The sequence below is a fragment of the Marmota marmota genome, unplaced genomic scaffold (assembly GCF_001458135.2).
Source record: "Marmota marmota marmota unplaced genomic scaffold, marMar, whole genome shotgun sequence".
NCBI lineage: Eukaryota > Metazoa > Chordata > Mammalia > Rodentia > Sciuridae > Marmota > Marmota marmota.
The window spans coordinates 41046379-41058196 of record NW_025999977.1 but is presented as its reverse complement, the minus strand read 5'-3'; the positions used below and the strand labels follow the sequence as shown (position 1 = coordinate 41058196).

At 37.3% G+C, this 11818-nt stretch overlaps 1 protein-coding gene across 1 annotated transcript in view; it reads left to right on the top strand.

The window, feature by feature from the left end:
- Rab10 (RAB10, member RAS oncogene family) overlaps positions 1-11818 on the top strand; it is an 87614-nt gene that overhangs the window by 53920 nt on the left and 21876 nt on the right. Inside the window, exon 2 of the mRNA XM_015479902.2 lies at positions 9120-9180. Within this exon, the coding sequence (XP_015335388.2) occupies positions 9120-9180 (61 nt within the window). The remainder of the gene's footprint in view (positions 1-9119; positions 9181-11818) is intronic.

The following is an 11818-nucleotide window of genomic DNA, read 5'->3' as shown; positions in this document are numbered from 1 at the left end:
CGTCTTTGTATGTGGTGCTGAGGATCGAACCCAGGCCGCACGCATGCCAGGCGAACGCGCTACCGCTTGAGCCACATCCCCAGCCCTCTACTTTGTCTTTAACTAAAAAATTTCCATATGTAGGTGTGGGGGGTAAGGCAAGTGCATGTTGATATAAAAAAAGCTATTTACTTATTTAAAAAGTTAGAGCTGTAAAAGCTGTGTTTGTGGCTCCAGAAGGAAAACTGGGAATGATTCTGGAGAGGAAACCTGGGGCCATGAGGTATCTAAGTAGCGGAGAAAATCAATTTGTAAACATATTTCCTTCTCTGTTAGCCTGATTTTTAGTTCTATTAGTTTAACAGGTAACATTTTTGGAGGTCAGGTAGTACTTCAAGGCTGTGACTACAGCAACACCAGCTGCAACAGTGAGTCCTTGTCCCATGCCCATCTGTGATTACCTTTCCTGGGTTTTTTTTCCCTTCTGTTATTCAATTCTGTATTCCCTACTTTTTTGCTTATAAAATAAAACAAAAAAACCCTTATGAAATATTCTCTTGTTATAGAAAATAAGAATTTAGTTTTTTCTACACCAGCAAACGTTCCTGGCACCTCTCCCTTCATCTTCTCAAATAGTAATGATAGTTGTTTTGGTAATTGCTGAGCCAAACAGTGTACTATAATTACATTTCCTTTCTTGGACCACCATTTGTTTTGACTGTATTTTACAGTTTCTTCACTGTTACATTTGCCTTTAAAAAAAAAAAGTTTTTATTGGTTATTGATGGACCTTTGTTTATTTATTTGTTTATATATGGTGCTGAGAATCGAACCCAGTGCTTCTCACATGCTAGGCAAGCGCTCTACTACTGAGCCACAATGCCAGCCCACATTTACCTATCTTGTTTATCTTGTTTGCTGAAGCAAACTGACAGTAGACTAACAGGAGAAAGGCATACAGATTCAAGGGTAAGTGGTTTAAGTTTAAATACCCTCTTCACCAGGGGGAAGGACATGGAGGAGGGAATATAAGCAATTTTAGAGGTACGGTAAATGCTTTTTAGGATAAAGAACGTGCCTGGAAAAACAGACAATAGCTTGGTATAAGGTACCTCTCTGGCGAGGGTAGGGGTGTGGGGGTGAGGTGGGGGTGGGGGTGAAATTGAGAGGCAGAACTGTGCCACAAAGGTTGTCTTGTTATGCAAATAAAATCTCTCAGGTCATACTTTGGAAGCCACCCTCAGAAGAATAGATAAGAAGTCTGTCTGGGTAGAGACCTTACTCTCCTTTTCCTTATCAGTCTTTCCTGGTTGTTCCATGCCATTCCTATGGGAAGAGGGGCTGAAGGCTGTTGCATTTCTTTTGGCAGAGCTGCTTTTAGTTCCCTCAGGTAACTTCAAAGAGAGCCCTTTCCTGCATATGGGCAGAGAAACAGGAAAGATTCTGAGACTTGATCTGTCTCAGCATGTTAAGGTGCCACCTTTTGGGGTATTGTTTTCTGAGCCCCAACACATGGGAGATTTTTGAGATTTTGATTTCTGAAAATGCCTTTCATTTGGTACTGGCTGGATATAGATTGAAAGCATTTTTTGTCTTTGGATTTTATTGGTGATATTAAGATGATGTTGTCATTCTTTTTTTTTTTTTTTTTTTTTTTGATGTTGTCATTCTTGATTGTTTAATATGACTTAGTTTGTTTCTCTGAAAGCTTTTATACCTTTTCTTGGTGTTCTGAAATTTCACTCTGATGTGTCTTGGTATAGGCTTTATTTTATTCATTATACTAGGTGCTTAGTGGGTCTTTTAGTTCAAAAACAGATTGGATTTATTAAGTTTTTGTGCATAACAACTTTGATTACTTTCTATGTGTCATTTTTTTCTGTTTCTCAGTTTTTGTGTTTGATGTCAGACCTCCTGGTTTAATCTTCTAATATGTTACATCTCACAAATATTCTGTTCCTTGTCACTTTATCATATTTTCTTCGAGAGCTAATTTTTTTCTTGTAACCTTTCTGTTGACTTAAGATATCTCTGCCATTTAAAAAAATATTTAGGAGTTTTCTGGCTCAGCTTTTTTTTTCCTTTTTGTCACCCCCCCTCCATTAAAAAATACCATCTTATTCTGAAAAGATGAGAAATAGTATACTTTATTGACCCTGTTTCTTGTTTTGCTTTTCTGTATTTTGGTATCTCATTGGAGTCTCTGGCCCAAGGCTCTAAAAAACTGATTGGAAGCAAAGTGGATGAGGGCGCTTATCAAATGGTGAGTTTCACTTATTGGTGAAATTCCATGGTTTTTTTTTTTTTTTTTTTTCAGGGATCCTTTCACTTTCATTAGAAAAGATTTTATTTATTCACCCCATCCCCCGCTCCCTGCCCTTTTTGTGGTACTGGACAGCATATGTTTCCAGCCCTCTGTATTTTTAATTTTGAGACAGGATACCTCTAAACTGTGCAGGCTGACCTGGATCCTCTTGCCTCAGGCTCCAGAGTTGCTGGGGTTATAAATAAGCACCACTGAGCATGGCTCAACAGATATTCTTTTGAATACATGTTATATGTCAGACATAGCTCTGGGGCTGGGAATTTGAATGACTTAAATAGATTTAAAAAGAAAACCCCTAATCTTGTGGGTCTTAAACTTTGTCAAGAGAGAATGGTTTCATAAATAAGGAAATGTGGGCTGGAGTTGTAGCTCAGTGGTAGAGCAGTTGCCTAGCATGTGTGTGGCACTGGATTCAATCCTCAGTACCACATAAAAATAAATAAATAAAATAAAGGTATTGTGTCCCTCTGTATCTAAAAAAAGAGAAGATGTTTGAAAAGAAATGAGGAAATGTTAAAACTTAAAGAGCAGGGACAGGGAGTGTTAATGGACAATAAGCAGAGAACATGGAGAAATGTTGCAATTTAGGATCCTGTAACTAGGGGGAAAGAGCCATAATATAAAAGAAGAATATTCCACGCCATGAATAGTGTGTGCAAAGGTCCTGAGATGGCAGGCTGCCCAAAGTGGAACAATAAGAAGGAAGCCAGTATAGTTAACTGGATCAGAATAAGAATGTTGAGGACAGTGTAGAAAGTGGGAAAAGAGAAGAATGTGTTAGTACTTTCTGGGCCTTTTAAAAAATATTTTTGCTTTTAGTCTTTGTGAGAGATGGGATGTGGATATATAAGTACTTGAGTGTCTTGAGTTTGGAGTTTAGGGGAGAGATCTGGGCTATGAGAGAGATGTAGAATTAAAATCTATATGGGCTGGGATTGTGGCTCAGAGGTAGAGCGCTCGCCTAGCATGGGCGGGACCCGGGTTCAATCCTCAGCACCACATAAAAATAAAGGCATTGTGTTGTGTCCATTTACACGTAAAAAATAAAAAAATAAAAAACTCTATGAAAGTAGAGAAAACCACTACCAGGGAGACTAGGGAAGTGAAGATAGGACAGAGAAGTTCATTTCCAATTTTTAGGGATCAGAGATGAAGGGAAATCAGCAGTTAATATTGAAGAATGAATGGCGTGAAAAGTAGGAAAACCAGAAGAGTGTTAAAAAAGGAATGAAGAACAGCTTCAGTTACTGCTAATTATGTTGACTCAGATGAGGTCTTAAAAATTACTACAGTGCCAACTACAAGAGAGCGAGAGAAAAAAAAGAGGGGGTTAGAATTATAGTTCAGTGGTAAAGCACCCCTTTCAATCTCAAGTACCTCAAAACCAAATGACAATAAAAAATGATCATTGGTGTCTTGGGATGTAGCTTAGTGGTGGAGTGCATGCTTAAGCAGCATTCATTTGGCCCTGGATTCAATCCCCGGCACTCCCCCTTCTGCCTCAATGAAAGTGTCTTTTAGATTTAGGAACATGGAGATTGTTGACAGCAACAAAACCTGGTTATAGTTATTCAAGAGATGGGAGGAGAAGAGCCTAAAAGCAACATGTATATTAAATTTTCAAGGATTTCTACTATAAAGGGAGAGGGGACGAGACTGGTAGTCTCCAGAATAAGCTTACGAGTTTTATTAGGAATGTAACTGACAAAAAGTATGGTTCTGATGCTGCTTGATAAAGCCAATGATTTGAAACAGAGTGACAAGAGAAAAAAAAAGAAAAAGTTTTTGTTCAGTGGCCAAAGAATTGAGAAGCAGGAACTTTGCTCACAAATGAGCTTTTTCACTCCATGAAGTTGAGGAGTTACAGAGAGAGGATAGGAATAAGGAGGGAGAGAAACTGATAAAAGGAAGGAAGATGAATGTCTTTTCTGGGGACTAGGTAGTTTGTTGTTGCTGTTTTTGGTGCTGGGGTTTGAACCCAAGGGTGTTTTACCACTGAACTACATCCATAGACCTTTTTATTTTTTTGAAACAGGGTCTCCCTAAGCTGCCCAGGCTGGCTTGAACCAAAAAGAAGTAGCCGGTGTTATTTTGTTGAGTGTTGGTTTTAGGTATTTCTTGGTGAGAAATTATTTATTGAAAATGAGGGGGCTGGGGATGTGGCTCAAGTGGTAGCGCGCTCGTCTGGCATGTGTGCGGCCCGGGTTCGATCCTCAGCACCACATACCAACAAAGATGTTGTGTCTGCCGATAACTAAAAAAATAAATAAATATTAAAAAAAAAAAAAAAAAATTCGAAAACTGAGATACAGAAGGGATTGGGGATGTGACCCAGTGGTAGAGAGCACTTGCCTGGCGTGTGTGAGGCACTGGATTCGATTCTCGGCATCACTTAAAAATAAATACATAAAATAAAGGTCCTTTGACAATTAAGATGTGTGTGTGTGTGTGTGTGTGTGTGTGTGTGTGTGTGTAAAAGACGTTCAGAAATAGGTAGGAGCCATGTGATTTGGGCTTGGAAGGTATGGGTAGAAAAACCATTTCTTCCTTTTCCATGGTGTACATTTTCCACCACAGAATCCCTTCAAGTCATTTTCCTTTCCCTTTCCTTCCCAGGTTCCCAAAATATTTGGAGGGGAAAAAAAAATTCCTTCCCTGAAAAAAGCTGTGAATTCTTTAAATGTTTAAAGCTTTTATTAATGGAGCATACTATCACCCATCTGCTTTTCATGGAAAAATGATATTAGCACTACAGATCAAACTAGTATTCACTGGAATTTTATAACAGTTTTGTATGTTAGTCTCCACTTCCCCGATCCCCACCTTGTGTTGTGGGATCAGACCTAGGGCTTTGTGCATGTTAGGCAAGCCCTTTACCACTGAGCTATATTTTCAACCCCTTATCTAACTATTCAAGAGATGGGAGGAAAAAAAACCTAGAGGCAACATATATAGTAAATTTTCAAGGAGTTTTACTGTAAAGGAAGAGAAGGGGAGGAATAAGATTGTAGCACATGTTTTCTTCTGAAGCTTGGTATCCTTTACATCTCTTTATATGCTTTATACAATTTTTTTGCATTAAATTTTCACTATCAATCAAGGCTCAAATAGAAAATTTCTTTTGTATTTGGTCCATAGGAATGAAACTAAGGCTTGAAAGATTAATGGAGATTTACTAGGAAAAGAAAATTGGTATCAGAAGAGGTTTTAAGTAAATAGCATATGTTAAGTCAGAGATATGAAAAATGATGTGCAGTGGTATGTCATGTACACTAGAGACCTTTATCCTGAGAGCATTGAGAAAGTAAATCTGCTTTTCACTTTAGAAAAAAAATCATTGTTATTTAAAAAAAAATTTTTTAGTTGCAGATGGACACAATACCTTTATTTTATTTATTTTTATGTGGTGCTGAGGATTGAACCCAGTGCCTCACACATGCCAGGCAAGTGCTCTACCACTGAGCCACAATCCCAGCCCTGTGACTGAAATCTTTTTTTTTTTTTAAAGCACTAAAGCTTTTTTTTTTTTTTTAGTTGTAGTTGGCCACAATATCTTTTATTTTATTTATTTATATGTGGTGCTGAGGATCAAACCCAGGGCCTCACATGTGCTAGGTGAGTGCTCTACCGCTGAGCTACAACCCCAGCCCCTGTAATAAAAGGATAAATTTTTAAGTCAGGCTTAAAATTTGCAACCTTGCTTGGTTTTTCTCACCCTTTTACTGGTAAAAATGTTATCTCAGACTTTTGATCCTTGATTTATGGTAACTCTACTTTTTCTTGTTTAAAAAAACAAAACAGTGGTGTACAGTGGCACACGTCTGTAATCCCAGCGGTTTGGGAGGCTGAGGCAGGAGGATGGTTCAAAGCCAGCCTCATGGGCTGGGGTTATGGCTCAGTTGTAGAACACTTGCCTAGTATGTGTGAAGCACTGGGTTCAATGCTCAGCACCACATAAAAATAAATAAAATAAAGGTATTGTGTCCATCTGCAATTTAAAAAACAAAAAACAAGTACCCCCTCAGCAAAAAGTGAGATGCTAAGCAACTCAGTGAGACCCTGTCTTTAAATAAAATACAAAATAGGGCTGGGGATGTGCCTCAGTGGCTGAGTGCCCCTGAGTTCAAGCCTCGTTCCCCACTCCCCCCACCACACCAAAAAACTTGAGTAATTTAAATCCTGTCAGATAATTATATTGTATTCTGAAAATTTGTAAATTCAACTTGGCTTTGTGTCTGTTAACTCTTATTTAAGGTGGATAATTTTCATGTTATTTAATGTTCCTTTTTAAAAAATATTTATTTTTTAGTTGTAGGTTGGACACAATACCTTATTTATTTATTTTTATGTGGTGCTGAGGATTGAACTCAGGGCTTTGCACCTGCTAGTGAACACTACCTCAGAGCCACTACTCCTGCCCTAATGTTTCTTATTAATTATTTGTGTCTTCTTTAGGGGTGAGGGTGGGGGGAGTGGGGCTTGAACCCGGGGGCACTCAGCCACTGAGCCACATCCCCAGCCCTTTTTATATTTTATTTAGAGGCAGGGTCTCACTAAGTTGCTTAGAGCCTTGCTCAATTGGTCAGGCTGGCTTTGAGCTTGAGATCCTCCTACCTCAGCCTCCTGAGCTGCGGGGATTTACAGACATGCACCACTGCATCCACTATTTGTTCTTTATTTAGAATTACTAATATTCAGTAGGGCTTTTGTGGGCATTCTTAAGGTCTGGTGAAGGATTTTATACCTTCAGTTATTACATTTGTTGTTAGTAACCCATGAACACTTTTTTTTTTTTTTGAGAATTTTAATATTTATTTATTTTAGTCTTTGCGGATACAACATCTTTGTTTGTGGTGCTGAGGATCGAACCTGGGCCGCACGCATACCAGGCGAGCACGCATACCAGGCCAGCGCTACCGCTTGAGCCACATCCCAGCCCCCATGACCACTTTTTATGTAAATAGAGATAGATCCTCAAAGCCAAATGAGCACAAGACAAGCTGTGAGAAGCTTCCTTAGGATTACTTTTTGCCAATGAGCATATTCTGTTTCCTAGGTGATTCTCGTTAAGACTTTAGTCCTTTCTAGGTTTCAGGCAAAGGTCTTAGTTCCAGCATTCTGTTTCTCAAAGAATTTCTCTTGTTTTTTGAAAATGTGCTTGATAATATGAAGAATTTGCAGATGTTTTGTAGTGGAATAAATTTCAGCTTATTAACTCTGTTCTGTTGTCAGGATTGGATGACTTGATCTTTACAAATTTACTTACTTTGTATTTTCTCAATGGAGATATTAGCCCTTCTTTCCACTTTACTTTTTGCTAGCTGTTTATTATTTAGTTTATCACCTGCAGGATACATGGGCTATTTTACTGTCATTGGCCGGATGACATTCAATGGAGCAGCTTCAGAATTTTCATATAGAAAGGATAAATATGTGTGCCATAATTTTAATATTATTTTTGTGTCTTTAATCTTATGATAATGTTTAATTTGTAGCTCACACTTTTATCTTCTTTAGTAATTTTTTTCACTCTGCAAAGTAAAGCCTGGATGGTTGTACTTTTAGAAATTTGGTAGTTCTGATCTTTGGCGTATATTTTAGGAGTTAAATGACTATTCCTTTGGTATTCTTCTGAAGAAATGCTCATTATAGTTTTATTTCCTTTTATGATAAGATCTTAATTTACTTTATTTTCAATTCTTGAATCAGGCAACACTTCATTGCATAAAACAGAATAAGTGTTCCCTCTTAGCATAAACTTTTAATGCTGTAAATTTCTCCATAAACCCTACTTTGAGCTGCATCTCACCCACCACCACCCCCAACCCCCAGCCTGTCTTTCAGTTTTAGTACAGGGTCTCCCTAAGTTGCTGAGGCTGGCTTTGAACTTGATATCATCCTGCCTCATACTCCAGAGTAGTTGAAATTATAGGTGTGTGCTTCTGTGCCTGACTGTATCCTACAGATTTTGATGTTATGTTTCCATTATAGTTTCTACAGAGTTTTTCTAATTTTCATTGTGATTTCTTTTTTGACCTGTGAATTTCAAAATATTTGGAAAATTTTCCAGATTTATTTTTGTTAATGATTTCCAGTTTAATTTGTCATGATCAGAAAACATTGTATGATTCTAGTACTTTTAAATATAGTGAAACTTCTTTTATGGCCCTTATGTTTTAAAGAGTGTGGGATTGGAGATGTAGCTTAGTGATAGAACACTTGCCTATTATGTATGTGTGTGTGTGTGTGTGTGTATGTATATATATATATATTTAAGATGTTCATTCTCCAACATCTTAAAAGTGTATTTTCTAGTGTTGGATATAGGTTTTTTTTATGTCAATTAAGTAAAACTGGTTGGTAAAGTATGAACCAGTTCTTATTACTGAATTTCTGCCCACATTTTAAAAATCAGTTACTAAGAAAGGGGGTGTTAAAACCTCAAACTATTATATTCGATATTTTCAATTCTACTTATTCCTAATTTATAAAAAGCCAAAATTTCAGTATAGTTTATTTATATTGTTATCCTGGATTTTATATTACTTGGGCTTAAAATAGTGGACCCCATTTGCTAAGATTTGCATAATCTGTATATCTAGAAGCACACAAACAAGCTTAAAAAATATAAGCTTTTTTTTTTTTTTTCTTCTTTGAGTGGTCTGGTGATCAGACACAGGATCTTGCACATATTAAGCAGTCTACCTCTGAGCTTACATCTCTAGCCAAGTGTAAACTTTTACTTCAGTGAATTTTATTGTAGCAAACACAAAGCCACAATTACGACTTATGCTTTTTTCCTCCTATGTTATAGGAATAGACTTTAAGATCAAAACAGTTGAATTACAAGGAAAGAAGATCAAGCTACAGATATGGTAAGTGATGCTAATTTACTCACTTTATATAGCAGAATAACAAGTTCCTTAAAGTTTGGTGGTGAAATTCTTACTTGTTTAGATTCTTTTAGACTTCCCTTTCTAAAACAGACAATCAGTGTAGTAGAAAGATTATTACCAAGGACTTTGTTGTCTGTGAGATCTGGCTGTGTAATTTTTTCCACTTGTATGAACTTGCAAGTTACATAGTCACCATTAAGGCTTTTCTCAAAGGATCATTATAAGGGTCACATGAAATAATTTATGAAGAGGCTTCAGCACTATGCTTTGCTCACAGACATCTAATATGAAAAGTTATTATTATAATTCTTTTGTTGCTTTGAGAATTTTAAACTAAATTATTCATTTTTCTCAATGTGTTTTAAGCTGGGTGCAGCGCTAATACATGTAATCCAATTGGCTCCTGAAGCAGGAGGATCTCAAATTCAAAGCTAGCCTCAGCAACTTAGCAAGACCCTGTCTCAAAATTAAAAAAAGGGAAATGGGGCTTGGGGATGTGGCTCAGTGGTTAAGCACCCCTGGGTTCAGTCCCTGGTACCCAAAAAAAGGAGTTGGGGGTTGGGAACTTAGCTCGGGGGTATAGTTCTTGCTTCGCATATGTGCTCTGGGTTTGATCCCCAGCATCACAAAAAGAAAAGGAAATTATAGGCATTATTATTTTTTTAAATATTTTTTTTAGATGTTGATGGATTTTATTTTATTCATTTATTTAAATGCAGTGCTGAGAATCGAACCCAGGGCCTCACATATGCTAGGCAAGTGCTTTGTATGTTAGGCAAGCACTGAGCTGTATCCCTAACCTTTATTTTATTCTTTTTTTTTTTTAAACTGGAAATTTAACTGGCATTTTACCACTGAGATATGTCCCCAGCTGCTCTCCCCGATTTTTTTTTTTTTTTTTAAGACAGGGTCTCACTAAGTTACTTCGGGCCTCCCTAAATTGCTGAGGCTGGCCTTGAATTGTGGTCCTAAGGTTTCAGCTTCCTGAGCCACTGGGATTACAGGTGTGTTCCACTATGCCCAACTATTTTATTTTTTTTTTAATGGGCTTTGAACCCAGAGCTTTGTTCATGCTATGTAAGTGCTCTGCCACTGGGCTACACCCCTAGTGGTCTCCCCTCCCCTTTTTTTAACAATTTGAGATGGGGGTGGGGGTAGGGGCTGGGGTTGTGTCTCAGTGGTAGAGCGTTTGCCTAGCATGTGCGAGGCCCTGGATTCAATCTTCAGCACACATAAAAATAAATAAAATAAAGGTATTGTGTCCAACTAAAACTAAAAAATAAATATTTTAAAATAACTTGAGACAGAATCTCTCTAAATAGTTCAGGCTGGCCTTAAACTTGCCATCCTCCTGCTTCAGCCTCCTAAGTAATTTTGGATTGCAGGCAAGGGCCACCACTCCTGGACTCATGGACTAAATTTAGCAGTATTTTTTAGTGAATATTATTTGTATTCAGGTTATTAAACTATTAAATACTCATGTGCCTTGGTATAAATGTACTTATGTATACAACTGAAATGAAAGTTCACAGAGCAATTTTTTCATACATATTTTGCTTTGTAGAATATGTAAAACTTTTGTCGTAACTCTGTCCTCATTTTCCCCCATCTGCTTACCTTCTATAGACTTTCTCTTCTGTTCCTTGACCTTGTAGATTTATATATTTCTCCCCCTTTATCTTTTTAGTTTTTATGTAACTTTTGCAAGTAAACAGTAACAAACAACTAGCCCTTCTTTTAAAAAAGAAGTCTCTTCCTTTAAAGGTGGCCTTTAGTCCTCCAGTATGGCCTTCAAGATTAATATATAAAAGATTTCTACTGTACTGCTTAATATGCAAGCACAGCATATTAAGTATAATATTTCTAATTTAAAGCTTTAGACTTTTTTGTTTCATGGTGCTAGGAATTGAACCTAGAGCCTCAAACATGTTAAATAGGTGCTCTATCACTGAGCTACATCCCCCACCCCTTCTGTTTTCCTTCCTTCCTTCCTCCCTCCCTCTCTCTGGAGATTGATCCCAGGGATTCCCACGTACTACAAAGCACTCTACCACTGAGCTATACCTCCAACCCTTTTTTAAAAATTTCATTTTGACACAGGGTATCATCAAGTTACCCAGGCTGGTCTCAAATTTGTAAATCTGTTACCTCAGCCTCCTAGTAGCTGGGCTTTTACATTTTTGCCTGTTAAATTTCAGCTTCTTAAGAGTTTGTACATTTTTTCTTGCCTATCAAGCTGTGTTATGCACTGTGCTTGTTTTAATATATTTTATCAGTGCATTTTAATACATAATGCTAGGTTTCATTGTGACATAGTCACACATGCACTTAACATAATTGCTCAGTTCCATTCCCCAGTACTTCATCTTTTTCTCCCTCCTCCGCCCTCCAGCCCCCTTCTTCTATTTATTGGTCTCCTGCCAATTTTTTTAGTTGGTGTATTTATACAAAAAAGTAGGACTCGTTGTGGTATATTCATGCACATAGAATAATTTGGTTGATTTCGTTATCCAATTTCTCCTCTTTTCTCCCTTCCTCTTTTCACCTAGATCCCCTTTCTGTACTCTACTATTGTCTCTTTTATTTTCATGAGATCTTTTTTTTTTTTTTTTTTTTT